Here is a 25,631-nt window from a genome sequence, read left to right as displayed (position 1 = left end):
AAATTTGTTTGCTGTCATCTTAGAAATAATTAGTTTCTTCAAAGCAAGCTAATCTTCCATGTACAGCACATTTGCGTAACATGGCTGCACAGCTCCCCATGTTACCGTCCCTGTACCTGTCCCTGCTCATGTTTAATTCTGGCTAAAGCTTGTGGTGGCAAGTTACAGAGAATCACAGGGTAGGCAGCAAAGACTTCTGTTTGAAACAACAGATGAATGGCCAATTTTGCAAAATAATGACTTCCGACATCTTGGATGTTGTTGTATTTTGTGCAGTTTTCATTTATTCTTTGCCTATACTTGGAGCAATCCTTTGGGTTTTGTATATTTCTGTCGATGTTACACTGATGCAGTTCAGCACTTCATGAATTGAGTCATGATTTTTATAAACATGAAGCACAGAAATAAACAGAGCACAGAAATACAATGTGTCTACTGCATTAAACAAAACTTGACCTGCCCTCACTCCTACCTGCTCTCCCATTTAAAAAAAACATGCTCATTTCTATGGAATTTGCATTTTGCTTGTTTTAGTCTACTGAAGTGTTATGATACATGGTGGCCGAGTATGCTTTTTGTCAAGGAGGCAGAAGTACAGTTCTAAAACAGTGTAGTGTATCATGATATTCAAGGGTCAAAATGAACCCTAGCAATTAAATAGATGCTCTTAAATGGCATTTTTTTCTTTCTGTTGCCCCTATGAAGAAGAATTCTGCTGAAGGAAACACTGTGTTTGTTTGTAATGAAAGAAAAGGCTCAGAGGAACAAGTGGATACACATCTTCAATGGCAGCTAAATCTCCTTACCCATATAGAGAATGTACAGAATGAAGTCACCAGCAGGATGGACCTGATTGAAAAGGAAGTTGATGGTAACTGCATTTACAGATGCTTATTAATGTACCTAAAATAGCTTATATCATAGCCACTTGTTAAAGGCAATATCAGACTGAGGATTTTTTTTTAAGTATTGTATTCAAAACTGGATACTCAAAATTATATTCTGAGCTTGCACTTCTGGTTTCACCCTCTTCCACAAGGTTTTACTGTTTATTAAAGTAACTTAAATTGGTCAGGACGCTTGAGCTCAGGTCTGTAGTATCAGATAGATTTTTAGAAACTTTAGATGATTTGTCTGGTCTTTGTCCAGATGTGGATTATAAAGTTGACAGCCTTTTTCTGCAGCTGGCTTGTTTGTTCTGTTGATTGACAGTATTTAGGAAAAGTTTGTTCATTCTGCTGTCATTTTCAATTTGCTATATTAGCGTGTAAATGGATTCAGGAAAACAAACCAGGCTTCCTGGGAAGACATGCATGAGATTGTACTGCAGAAGTAAACATTGCAGCACATGAATTTACTCACTAGTTGTAGAAAGTTAGGAATGAGGGGAACTTGAGTGCAGTGTTTTCATGAGAGTCCTTCATAATTATTTGACAAATGGTCATTTGATTCTTATTTGTGGTCTTATTACTGCTTCATATGAGGCATTATTTCTAGAAATACAAGGTTTGTCTATTTCCTTCTTTTATCTCTACAAGCATAGAAGTTAATTTAAAAACACTGAAGATTGGAAAACTGTTCCGTAGTCTGATTCTTATAACTAGGAGCTTGATGAAGAGACAGGAGTGAACCTAGAATTTCACTGATTATGACATTCCCAGACTGCTTCTTCTGTTGCAGATCTGTCATAGGTAGAAGGCTCTGGGCTGAAGTTTCTTTTTTGTGTATAGGACAATAAATCATTAGCCAAGGCTGTACTTTGCTCTCAGGTATCTGTAGTAACAATCAAATCAGAAGATATGCTTGAATTGTTGAAAAATCACAGCCTCAATATTTTTTCCCTTCTCATTAAGGATAAAATATTAAAGAAAGGTTTAATTGTTCTGAAAATTGTTTCTCAGAGACTCATTCTGATTAATTTCTTCTTCATTTTCCTTTGTAGTTTTAGAAAGCTGGCTTGATTTCACTGGAGAACTGGAGCCACCAGATCCTTTAGCAAGATTGCCTCAGCTGAAGCGACGTATTAAACAGCTTTTACTTGACATGGGGAAAGTACAGCAAATAGCAACACTTTGCTCTGTATGACAAAAGGAAGAATAAAGAAATAAAAATAGGTTCTCTACGGTGAATTTTCTTACTAGCCACAAGACTGATAGGAAGACAGCAAAAAGCTGAGCATTTATATTGTTCTTCGATTATTACATTAATAGCCTAAAGTTTTAGGGAGTGGAGAGGAAACCTAGAGTAAGCAATCTGTTATACTGAAAATCGACATTTTCACATCCAAACCTCAAAATATGATGTATTACATACTGAGAAATGTTTGTATCTCAGTATGATAAACGAGGAAACTTCTGCATACAGGAAAGCTGAACAAAATCTGCAAAGAATGGTTCTGCTATTTTGAAACATGTAGTGGAAAATTCTAAATCCGTGGAATTCAGCTGACTAAAACTTTTTGAACTGCATTTTTACAAAATTCTTATCAGTAAAAGACACAAAGAGATCTGCATCCTCTCTACAAGAAAAGTTTTTAGATTATTTTCTTTTCTCGTGAATGTTCAGGAAAGTGAGCATATTAGCTTTGATTTTGAAAGAAGCTACTTGTCACGGTCTCCTTTTCAAAGTATTTTTTTAAATAGAAAATTTTATTACAGCACCCTTAGGCTCCTTTAAAACGTAAGTGGCAAACAGTGGTCACATGTGCCAAATAACGTTTCAACCACTGGATTGAGATTTTCATTATGGCTTACATGAAGGTTTTTTCCGTATTCCTACTTGGTGCCAGCAATCCATCCAGAATTATATCTAGTTTATATTTTTTATGTTCTGTGGGGAGTATTCAGGATTCAAAGTACAATTTTTGTCCTGGGTAGTTCTGTTCTGGTGTTACTTCACCATCCTCAGCTGGGATGAGGAAATGACAAGAGCAGTGAAACTCTCTGTGGCTGTCAGTGTACTCAACCACTAGAATAAATATTGCAATATACATTATACAAGATTTATTTTTTTGGAGAAAAAAAAAAAAAAGACAAAAAAAAAAAAAAAAAAACAAGAAAACTTCCAGCTTCAGTAAATGCAACATCATGAAACCAAAGGCAACCTAGCTGCTCTGTTAGCTTCTGCTGGTTTTTGAGCCCAGGACTTTCCCTGTGCTTATAAGTTGCCGCTGTACCCAGTGCTACATACATACTTGTATGTGTATGTGTATACATACACAAATACATTTATACATAGTATATACATTTATATCTACACATCTATTTTTTTCAATAGATTATAAGAACTGGTGGTTAACATAAAACGTTACCTTTTAACAAACAGTTTCTAAAATTGAAAATAATGTATGTACAGGTTTTGAAATTTGTAAAATATGACTGTTAGAAGGAGGCTATTTAACTGATGACAAAGATACTTGAACATTTTATGCCTCACATCTGTTTATCAGTTCTAGTTATCTGTATAAATGCATTTTAGAACCGATAGACAGTGAACTTGAATTTACCTTTTGATAAGAGTACAAGCCACTGTACATTCAAAAATTATTTAAATTTGCAAACACACTGTTCTATATGTAAGGTACTGTATGTAAAACTGTTTATTAAAACTATTCTGCGTACTCTACATTTTCAATTTTTTTTCCTGATCTACATACAACTGTTGTTATAATGTACAGACATCAGAAATTCTTGGAATGCCTTCTGAGGATTCATAAAATTGAAAAACGTGCCAAAGATGGTTTAACTGGGAAAGACACTGCAACCTGTGCACTGAACTTTTATGATAAAAGCATTATTGAGTAGCGTGGCTGCTAAAAAACAAAAACAAAAACCTTCCCTGATATTTCTTGTCTGTCTCTCTTGTTTGAATTTACCACTTTCGATGTGCAAAACAAAGTGTAAGCCCATGTTACTGAGTGGTTGCTATTCAAAACTTGCCACATCAAGCTTGTAAGAGGTATTGAAGAGCTATGATAACATGGAAGGTGACTGTAGAATCACAATTAGCAACTTTGCAATACATCAGGAGGAGTTGTTGACATTTTTATAGCTGTTAATAAAGAAAGTATTCTGATGTGTATCATAGTCGGATTAGTTGAGTGACCTACTTGCTTTTGGTATGTGGGACTTCAATATATTATTCACTTGCTGCATATCCTTGAATGTGTTGCTGTGTGAACTATATAAGAGAAATGGAAATCCAGTTAACTTACTTTGAAGGAAAGTGGAGTGTACTTAACAAACTTTCATACAGCATACACTGTAGTGATGTTATGCAGTGTGTGTGATATAATAAACTATAGACGCTATGGAAGGTGGAGGTGAACTAAGAAATTCCAGGTGAGAGAAATGAGATGACCTTCGTAGTGCAGAGATGGAGAAATGGTATCTGAAAAGGAAGTCGTAAGGTCAGAGCTGAAGTTGCCTGTGCAGCTTTCACTTGTCTTCCATTGGTGTATGCAGCAGCCTAAATTTACATGAATACTCAACTTTATCTCTGAGGATCCTGCCTGATTCAGGATGGACTCCGCTTACTGAAACAAGAAGTCTGATTAACATTTATGTTTGTCTTCATTTCTTGTGTAGTCGGTCATTATTAATAGATACATTCCTTGCAAGCATTCACATCTTGTGAGAAAATATAAGTGCTTATGGGCTATGATACATTGTGTATTGCTTGAGTGCTTCACAAACTCTTCTTACTTCTCTTTCAAATTGCAGTGTTAGTCTGTGACACCTGAACATTAGTTCTGGCCCAGGTTTCTCCATTACTGAAGTCAATGGGATGCTTTTGAAACATCCCATGCTGTTTTAAACACAAGTCAGGTGCCACAAAATGGCTGAATGTTATGCACAGAATGTAACCTACAGTTGATTGCTTTACTCAGTTGCCAGTCAAACCTGATGTGGTCTGGTTCATATACACATGTCTTCTAATTGGCCTTATCAAGAGAATAATTTTTCTCTATGTGTTATTTTCCATCTGTCTTCCTGCTTCCTCACTAATTAATCCAAGTATCTATACATAATCTATTTACAGCATCAGTTACCTGGACATGAATTTCAGTTTCTTGTGATGGTTGATGAAGGAGGCAGACTGCTCTGAGGAGAAAGTAATAGTTTGTGGTGTTGTGCTGATTGTTTGTGATACTTCTGTGCAGATAAGTAAAATACAATTTTTAAGTTTTGGTCCTTTTTAAGTAATCAAAAAAAGAGAAATACCCCATTACCTTTTGTGAGGTACGATAATAAATGGCAAATTTGTGGAGCCTTTAGATGCTGTACTCTTTGTCTGAAATCTGCCCACCTGTTTTCTGTCATGGAGGTTTTGGGAGTGATTCATTTCAAACCCTCCTTCCTGTGACAATATTGAAGGCATCCACATCAGGATTCCTAAGTTGCAGTGATGGATGCCAGTGTTACAGTCACAAATGAAGCACAGACCTGGTGACATACGTAGCCCTAGTACATGTTTTCTGATGATGTTGCAGTTATAAAACGGAGATACTTCAAATCACATGGTGGGAGATGGAAGATAGTTCCTAAAACGTTTTTTCTGGGTAACTGCAGGGAAGCTAATTCCCTGTTTTAGATATTCTGAATTTCAGTGCATATATATTTATTGAGATATTGAGTGATTAACAGCTGCAGAACCTTGTTATTTTTCTTAGGTGGTGAATTGCACTTTTCTAATAGATTCCTTTGCTGGCTTGCAAAGAACTGAAGCTGTTTTTTCCATGGGTGAAGTCTTACAGAGTAGCTACCACCTGCTGATTCACTGAATATCTGTGTTTCTCCTTGCTCTTTAGATCCTTGTTTTTTTTCCTAGTAATATAGAGATGCTGATGTGTGATGGGGTGGGTGTAACTATGCCATCTATTTGCAAATTGATACCCGCTTTTGCCATGTCAGTTTAGAAGACTGGAATCTTGTGTTTTCTCTCTACTGCTTAATAATGTTGCAGTGTCAGCTTTAATTTCACAGTGCTTATTAAGATCAAAGTTTAATCACTCTCAAAATGTCTGTTGCTGTCTTTGTGTTTGATTGGTTGCTACTTTTTTTTCTCTTACACTGTATCTGTATTGTTATAAGTGATCATTTTACAAAGTTTTTATTATGCTGTTATGTCCTTGGTGCTGGGTGTAGGGGCCTGTCTTTAGCCATTAGAATTATACACTATGTGTATATCTGTTACATATGAAAAATATGACAGAGCATGTGACGACTGAAAATACACTGCACAAAGAGCAGATTGAGCAGTTGGCAGCCGTTTTGCACCAACCTGAACAACTCAAAGGAAAAATTAGAAGCCACGTGGAGAAAATATGAACTGGCATGAAAAGTCTTTCAGGAGTGAATCTCCCTTTTCGTACACTGGGCTGTGTGTAAACTGTAGGTGAGCCAGGGACTGAGTAACTACAGTTAGCTCAACTGCTGTTTACTTCAACCAGCAACTTCCTTTGCTGTGCAGCTGGCAAGAGCTGTCTTGTTCAGCTGCAGCTGTGGGCATCGGTGTATTGGTACCAAACGCTCAGAGAGGCAGCAGTACACTACTATAAAATCCTCTATGAGATACACAGAGCACCTTTTCTGTGTTTTTTATAATAGCTGTAATGTTGGACGCGTTCTAAAATGATAAACATCTTTGAGATCATTATGTGCCTGGACTCCCATTCAGTGGACTTCAGTTTTAGTGAGTTAGTAAATGTTTGTATACATTTAAAAACACTAGGGAATTTTTAGTGGTGTGCTTAGCCTATAGTAAATAAACTACACAGGGTCGTGGATATTCTTATTTGTATGGATCTGAAAACCTTAGAGAATCTTCAGTTGTATCTTAGCCCATAGCCAAATTATGTAATCAGTAAATTATTCACAGTTCTGAATGCTCTTTGAAAGGGTGGATAAATAATAGCAAGATGGGGAAATGGTTTTAAGTTGAAGGATGGAAGATTTAGGTGGATGTCAGGGGGAAGTTCTTTACCAAGAGAGTGGTGAGGTGCTGGAACAGGCTGCCCAGAGAGGTTGTGGATGCCCCGTTCCTGGAGGTGTTCAAGGCCAGGTTGGATGGGGCCCTGGGCAGCCTGGTCTAGTATTAAATGGGGAGGTTGGTGGCCCTGCCTGCGGTGTGTGGGTTGGGGCTTTGTGATCCTTGAGGTCTCTTCCAACCCTGGCCATTCTATGATTCTATGATGATGATTCTCTTACCATCAAAGTAATTGCAACATTTTAATGTTCCTGAGTTACTTCAGTGTCCGACAGTTTCAAGGTTTGAGTTTTGCAGTGCATTGTCTTGAAATACCTTGTCTTTTAACAACTTCAGAGAGACAGTGGCACTCTTGTTTCTCTGAATATTATTACAAAAGAATGTGTTGTACTGATTTCTTGTATTGCCTATGACTGTTCAGGACTTTACTGTTGTAAGAAACTAATACACAAACAGTATCGAGGAAGTTCCTGTCCTAGGTGTGTTGTGGACTGGGGCATAAGTGGTAAGCAGGAGGTGAACCAAATCAGGCAGAATCTGAGTGAGATACTAATACACACAAATTGTTGAGTTGTTCACATGGCAAAAAATGTTATAATCTTGAACATTTAAAAAACAAACCACTAGATGTATCATTAGTGAAGGCACCATCTCAAAGCAGTCTCTCAAACAGTACAAAGACAAATTCAGATCTTGGAGTAATATCTAAATTGCTGTTTTCTTGTTCTGAATCAGATCAAGGATCCAGAAGGTCAATGCAAGCCTTTGTAGAAATATATTGACTGTAAAAGCTCTGTGCAAGTTGATCTTTCCCTTATGATATCTTTCATTTCTGGATAACAAGAGTTCCCTCGATCAAAGTATGAAGTTTTATCAGTTTTATCAGTCACTGCTGTAGATCTGTTCTCCATGAGTTTCCTTAATCCACTGCTCTCCATTTGAGAGAGTTCTTTTTTCATCTCCATAACAATCAGGAGACATAAAAAAAAAAAAAGTATGTAGCTTTTTGTATGCAGGACTTGGATCTCTCCTTTAATTTGCTTTCTCCATTGACTGTATTATCAGGGAGAAAAAAAAATGAGAATTTTGTACTATCAGAAATTCAGCACCTTGTTAGTGACTAATGACTAGGGAAGCTTTTTGTTTTCTCATGGTTTAGTTTTCATTTGCCAAATATTGAATCTTAGTGTACAAATCTGTCCATTACTTGGTTGTACTGGATGATCTTGGAGGCCTTTTTCAACCTTGATCGTTCTGTGATTCTAGCGGGGAAATGGAAATACAACATGACAGGAAAAAAAATGAGAAGTCCTTTGCCTGCTTTTCTTACCTACAGTTTAGTGTTTGGGTACTTCCCCATCATACTTTCAATTTAAAGAATGTGTAAAGTGACTCAAATGTCTGGTATCTGATGAAGCTGTGCTTCATTTTTCTTCTCATCTTCTGATTTTGCATCACTTTATGCATTTTTTGCCCCTTTTTGAGGGTGAAGAAATCATGTGAAGATGTTTGAAATAAGATCATTATACTTGGGAAGAAATGTACTTGTGCTTACAAATATAGGAGAAGTTGTTAAAGAGTGGCATGATTTCTATATCATGTTCTTGAAACATAGGAGAAGATGGGCCAATATTTTATGCCAGTTCAACACAGTCCATTATTTGAAAATAAATGAGATACACGATACGAGCATCATCTGACAAAGTTTTCAGTTCTTAAAATCGCTACTTCCAATTTACTGCCTTGTTCAGAAGTCTTCTTTAATCCCATTTCTGAATATAAGATTGGTTTCTTAGGCTTCATTTTGAGTGAAAGTAACTTTTATGTATGTACAGATGTTTGTATATTCATTTATTGGAAGCATTTACCCTTTGGCATTTTAATATATAAATACAGCACTTGCAAAAGCCCTTTTTGGGCTACAATCTTTCTATTAAGAAAGTGTGTACAAAACTGGAACACTGGATAACTGATCTGTTTCTTAAGATTTTGTGATTGCAATAAAATGTTTCATCACATTGAAGTTTTTTCTTTCCCCTAACAATTCTAGTCTAGAGTTGCTTTTTGCTAACATCTACAACAAACGAAACTTCATTTCCAGCACTAAAGCAATGATTTTGAAGACGAACTAATTTTAAAACCACATTAGCAGCAGGGACCTTTTCCATTTGCTCCTTTTTCACACTTCAGTGCTGAGCAAATTTGAGATGTTCTTCCATCTTGTCTCAGGTGCTAAAAATAGAGCTTAATACAGTTGTCCCTGCACTGAAGGGAGTGTTATGCACTGAGGATTTTCTTAATTAGAATTTGACCAACCATAGATCACAGGTGCCTTTTTTTCCTCTGAAGACTGTCGATTGTATACATTGTTGTATAAACTCCCATTTTATTTTTTGAATCCATGGACCACTGAATCCCACTGAACTTGCACGTGATGCACATCTAAAAGTGGTTCTAAGGACACCATTTGCCAGAACACTATCTCCCACTTGAACTTTGAAGAGATTTTTAAGTCTTGGCTGTTCTCCCTAGCACAGCACAGAGGTTGTTTTCTGTTTTTTAAAGAAATAAAAGCAGTCATGAGAATCGATGCTGTGTAGATATTGTCAGTTTCTAGATGCGTAGATATTTGCACACTGCTTTTTTCTATAAATAATAGTTCTTAGAGGTCTCCTGAGTTTCCTGACTGCCTTAGCTCATTACCAACTAATGACCTTTGGTAGTCAACAAAGAAAGAGGAAGAAAGTGAATTTTCTATACAGAGAGCTTTAGAAAACTGGATTAGATGAATGTGCGTTGGTTTGCCATCTGCATAGTATTCTTCATCATCTCCCAGCTTGATCTTTCTGCTGACTACTGACTTCACTCGGGTCCAGAGTGGGTTTCTTGAAAGTCAGGTCCAAATATAGTTCCACTCATTTTAAAACTGCTAGCCATGTTAAAGTAAGCCTGTGCTGCAGACTGAGGTCACATTTACCACATACATCTGATGCTGTAGCTCAGGTACGTTCAGTCTGCGGGATGCATGTGGCCTGGCCCAGGGTGTCATGTGTGGCTCTTCTCCACTGAGCAGCCCAGAGTGGCCCCAGGTCCACCCCCATTGTGCACAACACTCATTGCTCAAAACAACCAAACGTTGGAGTGAGATTCGTACTGTCTCAGCTGAACCCAAGTCCTGGGGAATCAATCATACAGCGGTTTGGGTTGAAAGAGACTTTTAAGGTCATCTACTTCCAGCCCCCTGCTACAGGCAGGGACACCTCCCCAGAGGAAGGAGCAGTGCAGGGCTCGTTCAAGTTATGGCAAATAATTGTATGCATTTTGTTTCATTGGCTAAACACAGTCGTGTGAACAGCAAAAAAAAATCTGCAGCTGTGTTTTCTGTTTTGATCGTCTGGTCCTACCACCAACCCATCACCATTGTGCTCGCTAAAGTGTATCCCTGCGAGTGCCACATCTACACATTCCTTGAACGCAAGGACAGCATCTTGCAGGTACAGTGACTCCCTGTGGTTCTTCACACAATATAGCCCAGGCAAGCCAAAGGTTGGATACCTGTGCTGTAGGACTTAAAGAGGTTTACAGCCCAATCTCAAAGGTACTTAAGTCACCGCTACCACAGGTGCTGTCTTGGTTGGTAAGAAGGTATTGGACTTGTTGCTGGACTATTCCATACCCAGAAATCACAAATAAGAGTGCTGATGTCACTTTTTTTACTGAAATCAGACCAAGTCCAACCTCAGAGGTGTACTTCTGTTAGTATTAAGCTAATTCTTCTGGGCCTGGTTGTCCAGCTAGCTTTTCATAAATGAAAGCAAGTTCTGGTACTTCTTGGTGCAGGTAAATGCTGTCAGTCATTAGTGGTGGATCGGTAAGACATGATACTCTGCAGTCAAGTAAATAATATTTCTGAAGTGTTTTAGGTTCAGCATCCTGGTTGTAATAAGTACTCTCCAAAATTGACTTCTGTTAACCAGCTTAATTGTTACACACGTATATTTCTTGGAGGATGAGGCCTCTGAAGCTAAGCTACTTCCAACCAATTCCAGCAAATACTTGCAGCTCAGCACAGGTGGCAACTGACATGGGGCCATGTCAGCGTACTTAATGTGTGTGCTGATGTGACTAAGTCCAAAGCCAGCCTCTGTGACTGCTGTTTGTTCTCCTTTCCGATGACTGGTCCTTGTAGTGCTCCTTGGAGAGCAGTGACAACTTGCTGACGGAAACCATGAGGGCAGTTCCAGGTGAATGGACCTCTTGTAGTTATCTCAGAAACATCGTATGCGTCACTCACCCAATTCTATGCCCAGTGTACCAGCACACAAGTGAACCTGTCTGAGCTATGGTTGCTATAAAAAGGCAGTTGAAGGCTGCATGCAATGTGCAGGATGCTTCAGTGACACAGAGGGATGGAGCTGTCCTACTGCATGATGGGCTCCATCCCAGCTTGCACCCTTCTGTGCTTTATTAGTATAGCAGCAGCCAACATATTTGGTGAGTATGTCCTTTTACTTTGCTCATGTACAGTAGTGTCTGCTCCAGTGATCTTCGTGCATTATTCCAACCAACTGAATAGTGAACTTGAGTCTTGCACATTGCAAATGTAAATGGTGGTTGTGTGATGTGCAGGCAGGCTGAATTTAGGCTCCAGGTTAAATCCTAAACTGTGAGGATGTCTACACTATCAAGATTGTCTGAATTTGTAAAATCTGAAATTTGGGTGGAAAAACAAAGTTTTCTGGAAAATATGATGGTCTAGAGAAGAAGCATGTACAGAAAAGGGTGGGATGAAAGTCTTCTATTTCTGTGTCTTATCACTGAATTTAGGCTTTATTCTCAATTTAAGATATTGGATAGTCTGAATGTTATCATCAGTTCTCTTTGATCTGTTTAAAGATCTTGAGTTTGATAGTCCTGAAGGCAGCAGTGTAAGTCATCCACTAATGTTTTAATTCAAGTACCTTAACAAGCTGTACAAAGCGCTGCACAAAGGGACCTCCACACACCTCAGACCAACTGTCTCACTCATAGTTGAGATGGAAAGGATGTGAGGATTGTCTACGTGTGGACAGCTGTAGTTGAGTTAACATAAAATCCCTTACAGTCTTGTGGCAATTTCACATGGGCTTAAAGGGACACTGTAGAACTCACAGAAAAAGTGATTGACAGTTCTCAGGTGCACAGAAAGCACCTGTGGCTCAAATCATTTAAATCACTGAAAATTGGAAAGAATTCAGAACTTATGATGTGTTTGCACTACTATAAATTCAGACCAACTTAATCTGTTCTGTAAAAGAGAACCTACAAAATTTCACTGTTCTCTTAAAGCAGCAGACAAATTTGGTTTGCATTAAGAACAGACTGGAACAAGTGGTGGCTTCAGCAGCTAACCACGTGTACTGGTAGAGATTGAGAAGCTCCTAATATGAGCCAGTCTGATGCTAGCTGCTAGATACTGATTCTTTTTAGGTCTTCCTTTGGTTAAGAAGAAATGCCTTTCCTTTTTATTGAATAGTGCCTGTTATTTAACTTTATTTATAACTTTATTGGGTTTCAATAAAGAACAAATACTCAGAAACGCAAATAGTGATGTCCCTCTTGCTGAGGAACGGACTTGGCTGAGGAAAGCGCTGTTTTGTGGAGGTAACTACAACAAACGATGTAAACTGTCATCGCTCAGTCGAGTTAGAGAGCTCTCACAGTTTCTTGCAGCATCAGTATAGTTCTCAGAATAGTTCTCCCTTATTGTGTTCAACATACATCTTATATACCATTCACTTACAAGCCAGGAATTCCTGTCCCTCTAATCAGTTGATTGGTCTAGCTTCTCCCAAAACACAGTGATAAAGGATGAAAGGTTTCTTAAGTGTGATAAGATTAACAATGCATACAAACAGAACCTCCTGTTTACCCTTAGACACAAACAGATACCATTTGCTCTCTGTCCTACACTCCAGACTCCCAAGGTTTCACACTGATAGGATCTATCAAGGAGTCTGATAAACTCTTTGCTGACTTGCTCACAGATACATCTTCCCCCACAGTACTTCCCACTCGGGTACCAGAAAATGGTACCACGTTGGTATAGAACAGAGATGAATCTAATTAAATACAGGCATGGGAAAAGGCCTCATGAGCACCTCCATCACATACTTATCCTGCACCTGGCAGCATTGCTTGTTTGCTTTGTGCCTTTCTCTGCTGTCCCATACAGAAGGCACAGTGTGGAAATAACCAGGGAGGACTCATAAACTTGGGCTTCCACTGTGCTTCAGTGGTGCTAACAGGGTGTTGATAAGAACAGGCTAATCGTGACATCACACTTAACGTTTACCTTCTTGATGTTTTCAGAGTACCAGACAGATTCTCAGCCATTGCGTCCATGCGAACTTCAGAGGGAAAAGGCTTTTACTGGAGGAGAAACCTACATCCCTCAATGCTCAGAAAATGGCCAGTTCAGGTAGCTCATCCTTGCTGTAGTTCTGCTGTTTTACTACATAACTTTTCATTGCTATAGAAATCTTTAGATTCAGTTTTGAAGAGCCACCCTATCAGTGGCTGGAGGGCTAAGAACTCAGAGGCTAAAGAGACTTCATAGAGCCGTGTTGCAGATCCAGCCTCTCCTGAATGACTTCCCTGTTGCTGGAATTAATCTGTAGGCTAATAGGTGAATCCAAGAGTAACCACCTAATCTTGCTGCAGATTACTGTGTAATGCAGCTGATGTCTTCCCATTCATACCAGTGAACACAAAACCTGTGACCAACGTCCCTGCTGGCATATATGTGCTAAGTTGACGTGAGGAGTTATCCACACTTCTTAAAGACGTGTGGTTGGGTTTCTTCTCAAGATAGCAAAAGAACTAATCATAGAATCAGAGGATCCTTAGGGTTGGAAAAGACTCCAAGATCACCCAGTCCAACCATCCACAAATATTGCCCCCTAAACTGTGTCCCTGAGTACCACAACTACATGTTTCTTGAACACCTCCAGGGACAGTGACTCCACCAGCCTGTTCCAATGCTTCACCATTCTTTCAGAGAAGAAAAGCTTTCCAATATCCAACCTGAACCACCTCTGGTGCAACTTAAGGCCATTCCCTCTTGTGCTATTGCTGTTACCTGAGAGAAGATGTTGACCCCCACCTCACCACAACCTCCTTTCAGGGAGTTGTAGAGGGTGATAAGGTCTCTCCTGAGCCTCCACTTCTCCAGACTGAACTATTAGGTAGATCCGGAGGATTTAGCAATACAGTCCTTTCTGATTCTATTATTTGTAGCAAGTACTTGAGCCTGTTAGCCATGGCTTGTGCCCCACACTGACTGAGGACTTCAGAGTTAGCAGAATAAATCTGTTACTCATGTTCTCCTTCAGGGCAGTTCAGTGCAGCAGGAATGGGCTTTCCTGTTGGTGTGTAGATGAGAATGGCATCGAGGTACCTGGCAGCAAACAGAATGGATATCCTTTATCTTGTAAGTCAAAGCTTTTTATTTTTGTTCAAAATGTTGGTTTTTTTTTTTAAAGTGTTTTAAGACTACATTTAAACTGTTGAAGCGAAGAGCATTTAGACTTAGATGGACTCTATTTTGTTGTTTTCACTGAATCCTTCTAGTGGAGGTTCTAGTCTTACTTTAGGGATGGTCATGGAAACTTGATATTCCTGTATCAGGTGGTCTGTATTCATGAAGATCAAAATAACATCAAATATAAACTTTAACTCATCATATTCACTTATGAATGAATTGGAGAGCTTCAACCTATCTGTGGTGGGTTTCTGGATACCAATTTCCATGACATCAACTCCATCAGTGTCTTGATGCCTCCTGGGTGACAAAATCAGAAGTTTTCCCTCTCAGAAAATTCAGTTGTTGTTTAAAAATAAATGATTCTGAATCCAACAAATAACTTCCTCTAACAGTGTCCCTCTCTGGTGCTGCAGGCTTATCCTTCTGCCAGCTGCAAAAACAAAGAGTCTTGGTGAGTGGCTACATCAACAGCAGTAGCATCTCCTACATCCCTCAGTGCCTGGACTCAGGGGCATTTGATGTGGTGCAGTGTGACGTGGAGCTGGGTCAGTGCTGGTGTGTAGACCAAGAAGGAATGGAGATTTATGGCACCAGGCAGAGAGGAAAGCCAACACAATGTAAGTACTATTCAACAGAACAGTGAGTTTAGTATGGATGGAAGGTTTGGTGTGAATGAAAGATGGTAAATAAGTACTTTGGGCACTGTAGCCTACACTTATCCTATGGAAGATTGGATGGAGAAATTTCAATTAAGTCCTTTTCCTTTGGCTATAGAGAGAACAAGAGACACCTATGTTAGTGTGTTCAGCGTAATGAATCTAGGCCACTTCCAATTCCAATGGGATTGTCTGTAGGACATTCAGCACTAATAAACATTACTGTTTTTCCTGTTAGGTCCAGGGGCCTGTGAGATCCGAGACCGCCGCATTCTGCATGGGGTTGGGGAGAAGAGCCCACCACAGTGCTCAGAAGATGGAGAGTTTCTGCCTGTCCAATGCAAGTTTGTCAACACGACAGACATGATGGTTTTCGATCTCATTCATAATTATAACAGGTAAGAGCATAGGCTTCCAAAACAGGGAGGCAGTGCTGCACAGCTCTTAAAGGAAGGATATTATTGCATTTTTTCCCCAGCCCTTTTGCTGTGATTATGTTTGATATTATTTCCCGCTAATGAATAGTCCAAGTAAAAAGCATTTTCCTGTGAATTAAATTTGTTCTTCTGCAGAAGTTTTGTATTCCATCCCTGTAGTGTATTCAGTGTGACTTTGCACAGTAGTGATTACCACTGGGATCTGCATTTGGGAAAGTAGCCATGGAGACCTTTCAGACAAGCAGAAAACAGTAGATGAGACAGATGCAACAGAAAGAGTGAAATTCAGATGTATAGATGAAAGATAATTCCGTACGGAAGGACAGAGAGATAAGTGGCAACACATAAAGAACAAGTTACTCATGACATTGGGAAGACATTTGTCCATTTACACAGTGCTGGAGTTACTCATACAGGTGAGCAAGCAAGCGATAAACAGGGGTGTGACATACAGACCAGCTTCAGTGACTGGAGCAAGCTGGGGGAGATTTCAAAATGCTGGACCAAATGCTTGTCAGTGGGAGCAGGAAGCCTTTGTCCTTTGGAGGAATAGGGAATTAATGATCATAAACAGAAATAAGGGCTGGGAAAAGGGAACTGCAGAGGGAAGAGGTCTTGAGAAGTGCCCTTGTCTGGGCATCGCAATCAGCACGTTTCTCCAGAGGAGGGCAGTGGAGTAAATGTAATGTCTTGTTCTGCCTTGACTCAGTTTGCAGAGAATGAAGCAGTGCCTTAAATTAATATATTTTGAATCTCTTTTACATTTTTCCTTTATTATACTTTTTTAGTATTTGCTCCCATTGGGAGGTTTGTCTGGAAAAGGACTGTGCAGGACTGTGCACTTCTGTGTCCGTATAAATAATCATACCAGAACCATTTCACTTCCAGCTGTCTCTTTTTCTAATTATGGCACAGACTTAATCCTTTACTGTCTAATTGGAGTACCTTATGTTGTTAATATATTTATTTTTCACCATATTCGTGCGTGGAATATAACTATTCTGCTCTATAAGCAGCCAGCAAGAATATAGAGGTGAAGCGACAAGTTCCAAAGCAAAGAACTGTGGCAAATGCAGAGATTAAACCCCTGTTTTAACACGTTCACGTTCCAATAACTGAATAACTTTGGTTCCAGTAATTCATTTTTGAAATCTATGTGTCACTTAATTCCCTTTGTAAATGGCTTCCCCACACTTTTCCAACTATTCCAGAATAAAGGAATGTGTCATATAAAATAATGGAGAATTCTGAAAAGAGTAAGGAAAAAAGATTTTCCTAAGAGGAAGACTTCTGGGAAGAAAGATAAACCCAAATTTTCTACCTTACACCTGTAGTTCCTACTGTTGCTTCTTTTATACGGACTCTGCTCAGGCCCAACTAGGATAGGTATCTGTATAGTACAACCTGTGGCAATTACTTTGGGAAGAGATCAAGAATCCAAAAATCAATAATTTTTACTTTATTGTTATAACTTTCATCAGGTTAAAGACCTTGATCACTGTCTTACCCCAGTTCAGTGGAGGTTCTGCCCTATTATAGTCTTAGAACAGAATCACAGTATATCCTGAGTTGGAGGGGACCCAAAAGTTCAACTGCTGGCTCTGCATAGGACCACCCAAAATTCAAACCCTGTGTCTCAGAGTGTTGTCCAAGTACTTCTTGAACTCTGGCAATTTGATGCCATGGCCACTGCCACAGTGTTTCTCAGGTGCATTGCAGACTGCAGACATTAGAGCAGCCCTGAGGCTGCAGTAGAGTGGCACTGAGATAGAAACTAGTTCTGATCTCTTTAAGATTATGGAAGATTATGGGTTTGCTGTAAAATTCTTGTGCTTGTCAACCTTTCTTTTTCTTGATCACGGTGCCAAAGTGTCCTTCCTTGCTAAAACCTACTCTGACTCCATCATTCTATGAATGCCTTGAGCAGAATATTCCATTTCCTTTTACTGTTTTTTTTCCAAATAAGCCACATGTGGCTGGGACATGAGGCCTTTATCATATTTCAGTGCTAAGATATGTCTCTGTAAAATAAAACAGTTGTTTTGGAATGTAGTGAGAATGTCCCACTGGCCATATTGCCTCAGTCCAGCAAATAGTCTGGTAGGTTGCAGAAACCCCAAAGTGTCTGTTGGTTAAGATCACATTTATTATGTTTCTTCCAACTCTGACCTTATTAAGTTTCCTTCCTAAACCACTACTATACTGGAATCTGGCTGTTGTCACTCCTAGAGTATTCTACTGGGAAATATCATTTCTTTGATCTCCAAAAGTAGGAGTTAGTCTCACTTGTAATGCATTAGAAACCTTTCCTCTTTAATCCATGGAATCATTCTCTCTGAATGAAAAACGTTAGTGATGTTTTTATCAGCTTTTATGCTTAGTTCAGCGCAGAAAGCCTATATGGCATGGAGGTAAAGGGAGCAACCTGTTTGTTTAGGCCCTCAGCCACGCTGTGCGCATTTGTGGAAGGAGCTAATGAACGGCTGTAGTAATAACATTAGGCCAACATGTGCCTATTCAACTCTCTTTGACAGGCTTTTGATGGTGAGAACAGAATTGGAAATGAATACTGGAGGCTGGGTATGTGCATAGGAAGGATAAGGAATCTTCTGAAGGGAGATCTTACTGTAGTGTGCTTGGTTAAAAAGCGCAGGAGACTTGTTAGTCTACTGGAGTGCTGATTTGGATCATGTTGGAGTCTGGGCGACACACGCAGATCAAAGGATTGTCCCATGGTTTTGAGCCAATCAGCAGATGCTTTGTTGCTGTTGTCAGTGGGCCTCCCTGGGCACTTCACAAGAGGCTGCTTTTCCTTCCAGGCTCCCAGCGGCTTTCCAAACCTTCAGCTCCTTCCGGGAGACATTCCCAGAGGTCTCTGGGTACTGCTACTGTGTGGACAGCCTGGGGAGGGAGCTCGCAGACACCGGTGAGTGCCTCCCAACACCTCAGCTTCACCGTGTTAATTCCCAAGTAAAGCACAAATAATAAGTATCAGACTTCAGTTTCGTTTGACATCCGAGTGCATTCTTGCAAACACACAGACCAGTTGATATGACTTTCATAACATTCTTTCACTCAAGGTGAACCCATTCTTTGGAGACTCCAGCCAGCAGCAAACAGAGTCAACCCTGCCCTCCTTAAGGTGCTGGAACAGGATTTTTGCATCCCACCCTCTGTCTATCTTAGAAGGCTGGATTCTATTCAGTGTCCAATGGCCAATGTGGAGGAATATAAAAAAGACATGGAAGTTGAACTATTTTCTTCTTGCTCTGATGATCTTTTCCTGTTTTCTTATAGGCTCGGGTTACCTTTCAGGCATATTAGTAGTTGATGGGAGATTTTACGGAGCAAAGTTTTATTTTCCAATGTAAATAAATGAGGAGGTTGAACGCTCCTAAATCCACTTCCTTAGATATTTCTGTTAAAAAAATTGAAGCAAAAAAATAAAATAAAAATTAAAAAAATTAAAAAATGACAACAAAAACCCTTGGGAAAAATGCAGAACGTGATGGATTAAAATTTACATGGTAGATGAGAACTTCAGTATTTAATTCCCATGAGTATAAGTTCTCCTAAAATCTGCACTAAACTAAGCTAATCTAAACTCAGAAGAGCTACTGCATATCTTTTCATTTGCTTAATTTAGTCAACCAAAATGGTCAGGAATTGTTTTTTGGAATCATCAGTGATATAATTGCATAGTTTCAATGTCTCTACTGCAAAGTGAACCACAACCACAGCCCAGTGCTGGTTACTGGATGTTCCTTGTTGATGGAGATGAGTGATGACTGGGCACTCAGCATCGTCTTGTGTGGTGCATTGCATTAGAGTAATGAAGCCTAAGTTCACATTTGGGCCAGTTTATAGGCCTGGTTTTCTTTTTCCTAATACATTTCCAGTTCTGCTCCTCTAGTGCAAAGCAGATGACCGCTGTCTTAAAATGAGACCTCTATTTCCCAGGCCTGGAGCTGCTACTCGATGAAGTTTATGACACTATTTTCTCTGCACTGGAGCCTGCCCGTACGTTCACAGAGACCAGCATGTATCGGATCCTGCAGCGGCGCTTCCTGGGAGTCCAGCTGGCCACCTCTGGCCGCTTCAGATGTAAGTAGTGCCCAGCTGACTCCCTCAAGACAGAATTTTGGGGTTTATATATGACAGCTGCCACTGTGGAGAGTTGTTCTGATGGCCTCTTGCACTTAAGCATATAGTAAGAATCAAGATCCTTCCATTGAAGCTGACTTTTAATCTCTAGGCTGTAGATCCTTAGCATCAGATTGTTTTTAACCTATGAAGAAAGCTTTTTTGAGGTTTGCGTTAATTGAAAGCCAGTGAACTCTGTAAAGGTCTTTCTTCAAGATTCTGGAGGTAGATCTGATGTTTTATTACACTTAAAAGACTGAGGAAATGCTTCTTAACTTACTATCCTACAGTCAGAAGTAGGAAGGATCTTACACTGGCCACAACGTTCTCCATCCCCATGAGACTATACATGAGGTTGCAGTGCCTGAGCCAGCAAAGCTGAGCTTCTGGATCTGCCCTTGGGGACGATCTTTGCGCTGGGGCGGGCAGGCAAATGAGGAGAGCTTCCCTGCTGGTGGGCAATGAGCTCTGCAGGGCAAGCAGTAAGGTGCCTCCTTCCTTGCACCAGAGCCTTGCAGAACTGCCTTGTCGGGGAGAGTTTGTATCTCCTGGTGTGGTTCTTCATCCTCCAATCCAAACTCCTCTGATGTTGGCATCTGACCCTCACTAAGGAGTCACTGGTCAGATACCAATGGAGGTCTTCCAGCCACGTGGGTCATACAGTTTTTCTATTTCTGCAACAAGCTATCATTCTGGGAAGTCTGGAAAGCATCTTCCCCCTCTCAATGCTCAGTGCTGGGAAGCAGACTGTGCCTGTAGATGGAGGTGGTTCAGTAGGAATGAAGCTGTAACAGCCACCAGATGGAGATGTGACCACACTCGTTAGCCACTGACTGTGGTGCTCTGGTGAATTACCCAGGATTTACACCACTACCTGAAGCCAAACACATTATGTGCTGCCAGGAAAGCTGTCGGACTCCATGGATGAAGGGTTTGTTCTGTTGTGATGCTGTAACTACCTCAGCCTGATAGTTGAGCAAAGTGGAAATGCTCTGGAAAGTGAGAAATGTTTAGGCTTTGGGATTATATCTTTATAGAAAAGAGCAAAGCTTCTGTTGGAAGCTGAGGCTGGTGTTAGAAGACCGTAAGTCATATCAGAAAGTGTGCTTCACTGCCATTCTGCCCAGTTTGGCAGGAACAGAGGCTTCTGTTCCCTGCACAGAGGTATGAAAGAAATTGATGGTCTCAGCACAAATCCCTGCGATTAGATATGGAGCTTGTTGCAGGAGCAGTACCTCATTCTCACTGGAAGCACTGGACATGCTTGTGTCTCTGCCTCCCATGCTGCACATTTGTTTCTGCTGACCACCTTTTCTTTTGCATTAATGGCCAAAACTCTCTGAGTGAGTGATGCTACTCCACCATCTTCCTTTGATAATGGCTGAAAAATGAGTTGAGGTTCATGTAGTTTTCAGAAATTAATATCTACAGAAGAAAGCCATGGAATTGATTCACTTGGGTGAAAGAGGATGGAGAATTTCTGTCTTGAGCTGGTACTTGAAGTTTCAAGAAATTAAACCTTTTTTTTTTTTCTCCAGGCTTGATAAAAATAAGCAAATGATTGAATCAAGCATAGATGGCTCTGAAACCTTAAGCTTTTCCTCCTCTTTTCTTCTAGGCCCCTCAAAATGTGAAGTTGAACGTTATGCAGCCCAGCGCTACCAGCATGCCTACATCCCATCGTGTGACAGTGATGGGGGATACACAGCAATGCAGTGCCAGCAGGGGGGACAGTGCTGGTGCGTGGACACCAAAGGGCAGGAGGTGCAGGGCACGAAGAGACGAGGACAGCCCCCAGCCTGTGGTATGTGCAAGGTTTGGAAAAGGGGAAAATGCTAGCAGGCAGCACTGCCTCACTTATCCATGTATGCTTTCAGTTCAAACTGGTCCCATTCACCTTCATCCTCTAAACTCTTCATCTACTGTGGGAATTTTGTGTATGATTAAAAAAATGAAGGAGCAATTCCCTTCTTAGGTCTTGACAGATTGTGGTGCTCATAAACTGGTATCCAAATACATCAGTGCTGTTAAGAAACAGATTTGAATGAATTATTAAATACCGTATTAGTTTAATTTTCTTTTATGATCTGCCTTCAGCCTTTTAGTTTTTCATACATTGAGATAACCTATCCCTTGACTCTAGGAGATTCTAGGCTCAATATCATAGAATCATTAAGGTCAGAAAGACAGTATAAGATCATCTAGTCCAACCATCAATATCTGTCATAGTGTAAGCAAAGGTGATGTTTTGGGCTACCCTGTTGCTTTGGTGATATGCTACTGAACTTCTGTCTCTCTCATTTGAATTTTTTCTTTCCTATATTTCTTTCATACTTGACCATGAAAATTGTCAAAAATTATTTAGAGAAGGTGTCTGAATTTGTGCTTTGAGAGGTATTTCATTAAGAATCCATCATCAAATCAGTGCTCCAAATGGAAATGACAGCAGAAATGTTGAATGGCCGGAGGGGAGGAGGAAAGCTAAAAAACCTTCGCTCCAAAGTGTGCTACCTCAGTGTTCAGGATTGTGCCAGAGGGCTGGGGCACAATGTCTTTGGGGAAGCTCATTTCTCTGCCTACAAGACGCAGTGGTACCACGCAGATAAAGAAAGCAGGAATCTACCCTGGGTGGAATGATTGCAAGTTACTCAGCATGCTCCAGGCACAGACAGGCTTACAATAAAATGAAAATGTTCTCATGCCTCCAAGGCTGATCACCAAGGATATTGCAAGGAAGCCTCCGAGAGGCCTCACCATATGTTGGGGCTGGTTGTTTTCTCTTCACATGTGCTTTGCTGAGCTTTCCTGATAATTTTTCGGGGGGCATCACTTGGGGCTGCTTGCAGCTTTTATTGGCAGACTCAGGAAATTTAAGCAGGGAATATTTCTGTGGAGGTTTTTTAGGCTAACCCCGAGAAGGTACTTCATGAGAATATAGTTGGAGTCTCTGGCCAGCCAGCTACATGCCATGTGCGTATCTCCTCTGCTCTGTTTTATTTCTTTGTGATTTCTTTGCTGTTATTCCCAGCACTGCTCACATTGGAGGAAGCAGAAATGTAGGTATGGGGAGCACCTCAGGTCACACAGGTAACAGGAAGTTCGGATAGGAACATACTCCTTTTCAGACCCTGCAGTAAATTCACCCCAGCAGTGCTGTTCTGTTTATTCCTCATCATTTTACTTTGATTCAACAGTGAGTAGGAGGGCAGAGCATTTAACAACTGTGTTCCTACATTTGCTTTCAATTAGCATACTTGGGGATTGTGGCTTACACTAACTTATTGGTCCCTAGAGGAGTGTTCTTCATCCCTGTTACCAAGAGCTAGCACTGAACGCAGGAGGGGTCCATCCTACAGAAAATGCCTTTACAAAGGAAGCACTGTGATGGACTCTAAGCCCATGCCAAGAACTACGGCACAGAGCAAAGGTTCTAAAAGGAGGAGTGAGAAAGATGCTGGTCACAGAGCCTCGGATTACTTGCTAACTTATTTGAGCAGCTTTAGGATTTCTAGCTTCTGTCCTCACTGATAGCACTGTTAGTTTTATAATATTGCCTGAAAATGAAATGCATGAGGAATGGGGATGGGGGTGCAGAATAGAGATGGAAATGCAGGTGGAGGTGGAGGCATCCTAAGAAATGTTATATCATACAAAATCTCTTTGTTCACTGTCTTGTCTCCAATGGTGTCTGCAGTCGTTTTTAGGGACAAAGAGTAAGAAGGAGTCACCTTCCAAGTATTTGTCTTGTTCCTCTTTAAACTTTTATCCTTCCTAGAATCCTCTAGTAATATGTTTCATAATCATAGTTATGTGCTCTACTTCTTGCTTGAGTCTTTATAACTACAAAGTCTTTCATTTTTCTTCTTTCTTTTGAGCGTTAAGTGATTTTTTTTTTCAGAGATCCTTCATCAGGGATGTGTGCAGAGTGACTTATTGCCATTACTGTCTGCGTATGAATGTACAGAGACTTGACTGGATAGAGGCACCTGTGACATAGCTCACTTGAGATGTGGGTAGCCAGCAATGCTAGGATCTGTTGGTACCCTCAGATCCCTGATGTTTACTTTTGTTGAAGTTTTATGTTTTATTCTCTCATTTAGAGCCCAATTTTGAATGCCATCTGGTCGTTGGCACTCCATTACTGCCAATTTTAACAATTCATTTTCTAAACTCATGTACTGAATTCTTCACTATGAAACTATAAAGATCCAGGTAGGAAACATCCATACATTTCTCATTAGTGAGCACTCATTAAAACGACTCTTTCCTTCTTTACTGTAATCTATTTCCCTTTCTCTTGTCCACATATTGCATCTGAATCAAGTGTAATTTTTATTAGAAGTAGACCTCCTGTCAAAGTATTAATGTATTTGAAAAGGACTACTTATAGTTTCAGCCATAAAGGTTGGAGTGAGGATTTGCACTGGAAAATAATATAACACAAAAAAAAAAAAAAAAAGACCAAGAACAGTAAATTCAGACACAATGAAAGATGTTTGTCTTGAATGGAAAAGTTCATTTCTACATTACGCTTAGCAACATTTTAAATTTCTTTATCAGTATGACTGATGCTTATTTGGGGATCTAGAGGCAAGTTAAAGTATGCTCAGAAGCATTTACTGGGACTACTTAAAAGGCATCTATAGAGTAGTAAGTTTTGGAGTTTCATGAATTTGTACTTTCTACCTTTTTTTTTTTAGGTGAAGAACAAACGTGCATCTCTGAGAGACAGCGGGCCTTGTCAAGGATCTTTTATGGCCCTGCTGGGTACTTCAGCCAGTCCGATTTATTTTCCACACCAGATGTACAGTCAGAGAAAAGAGCTGGCTTCTCAAGACCCTGCCCTCCCTCCTTCAAAGAGCTGTTTCTGGACTCTGGATTGTCATCTCCAATCGTGCAAAGTCCATATGCCAGCCAGATTCCTGGGCTAGAATCCATCCTTAGTGAAGCCATCTCAGGAATGTTCCCATCAAGGGAACTGGCTCAAGTGGCATTGCGATTTACTGCCAATCCAAAACGCTTCCAAGAAAACCTCTTTGGAGGAAAGTTCTTGAAGAATATGATCCAGTTTAACTTCACTGGGGCACTTGGCACTAGTGGCAAATACAGCATTGGGCAGTTTTTCACGCAGGAAGATGCAACTGAGAGGAATAGTAGCCAAGGCCTTCTGCAGTCAGCTGTGGCCTTTCCATTGGAAATATCAAAGGAGAGCTCCATTTTGAGTCAAGCTCTTGTAGACAGCTTTGGCCGCACAGTAACTCTTCAGGACAATCAGAATATGATTAAATTCCTTTCCTCTGTCCTGGAACTTCCAGAGTTCTTTACTTTCCTTCAACAAGTGATTTCTGTCCCCAGAAGCATTGCTGAAGATTTAGGTGAAGTGGTGAAACTAGCACTGGGATCCAAAGACTGTGGTGAGGAGACAAGGGACCTGTTTGTTCCAACGTGCACCAAGGAGGGGAGGTATGAGGAAGTTCAGTGCTATGCAGGAGAGTGCTGGTGCTTGGACACTTCAGGTAAAGAAGTACCAGGCTCAAGAGTTCAAGGTGAACGTCCAAGGTGTCCCTCTGATTGTGAGAAGCAAAGGAGAAACTTGCAGAACCTGAAACAAAGCCTGTCTGCAGGATCAGATCTTTTTATTCCCTCTTGTACCAAGAATGGCGACTTTCTGCCACTTCAGTGTTACGGGACAAATTGCTTCTGTGTTGATTTGAATGGAAAGACTATTCCAGGAATAAGAGGAAATATTGGAAAACCCATAAAATGTAAGTTCTGGGAATTGGGAATTTTAAAAGTATCTATTTAGAATATCTATTTAAAGATAGTTCTTTACTTTGTTGGAATTTCATGATTTATTTCTTCATATTTGGTTGTTTCTGAAAA

The 25,631-nt window shown here is 40.2% G+C and overlaps 2 protein-coding genes across 8 annotated transcripts in view; both read left to right on the top strand.

Annotated features, from left to right (window-relative positions):
• The window catches only part of PHF20L1 (PHD finger protein 20 like 1), a 49,724-nt gene extending 45,646 nt beyond the window's left edge, over positions 1-4,078 (top strand). For all 7 annotated transcript variants that reach the window (XM_048939104.1, XM_048939106.1, XM_048939105.1 and 4 more), the window contains 2 exons: positions 706-871; positions 1,943-4,078. In XM_048939104.1, the coding sequence (XP_048795061.1) occupies positions 706-871; positions 1,943-2,085 (309 nt within the window). In that variant the 3' untranslated portion in view covers positions 2,086-4,078. The remainder of the gene's footprint in view (positions 1-705; positions 872-1,942) is intronic.
• A 7,771-nt stretch (positions 4,079-11,849) lies between these two features.
• TG (thyroglobulin) overlaps positions 11,850-25,631 on the top strand; it is a 139,899-nt gene continuing 126,117 nt past the window's right edge. Inside the window, exons 1-10 of the mRNA XM_048939555.1 lie at positions 11,850-11,915; positions 12,905-13,058; positions 13,339-13,447; positions 14,361-14,458; positions 14,926-15,129; positions 15,407-15,566; positions 18,425-18,531; positions 19,566-19,709; positions 21,367-21,552; positions 24,449-25,513. Of these exons, the coding sequence (XP_048795512.1) occupies positions 11,850-11,915; positions 12,905-13,058; positions 13,339-13,447; positions 14,361-14,458; positions 14,926-15,129; positions 15,407-15,566; positions 18,425-18,531; positions 19,566-19,709; positions 21,367-21,552; positions 24,449-25,513 (2,293 nt within the window). The remainder of the gene's footprint in view (positions 11,916-12,904; positions 13,059-13,338; positions 13,448-14,360; positions 14,459-14,925; positions 15,130-15,406; positions 15,567-18,424; positions 18,532-19,565; positions 19,710-21,366; positions 21,553-24,448; positions 25,514-25,631) is intronic.

This window comes from Lagopus muta, chromosome 3, assembly GCF_023343835.1.
Source record: "Lagopus muta isolate bLagMut1 chromosome 3, bLagMut1 primary, whole genome shotgun sequence".
In the NCBI taxonomy this organism is placed as follows: Eukaryota; Metazoa; Chordata; class Aves; order Galliformes; family Phasianidae; genus Lagopus; species Lagopus muta.
The sequence above is the reverse complement of the archived record's forward strand: the minus strand, read 5'-3'. Positions and strand labels throughout refer to the sequence as shown.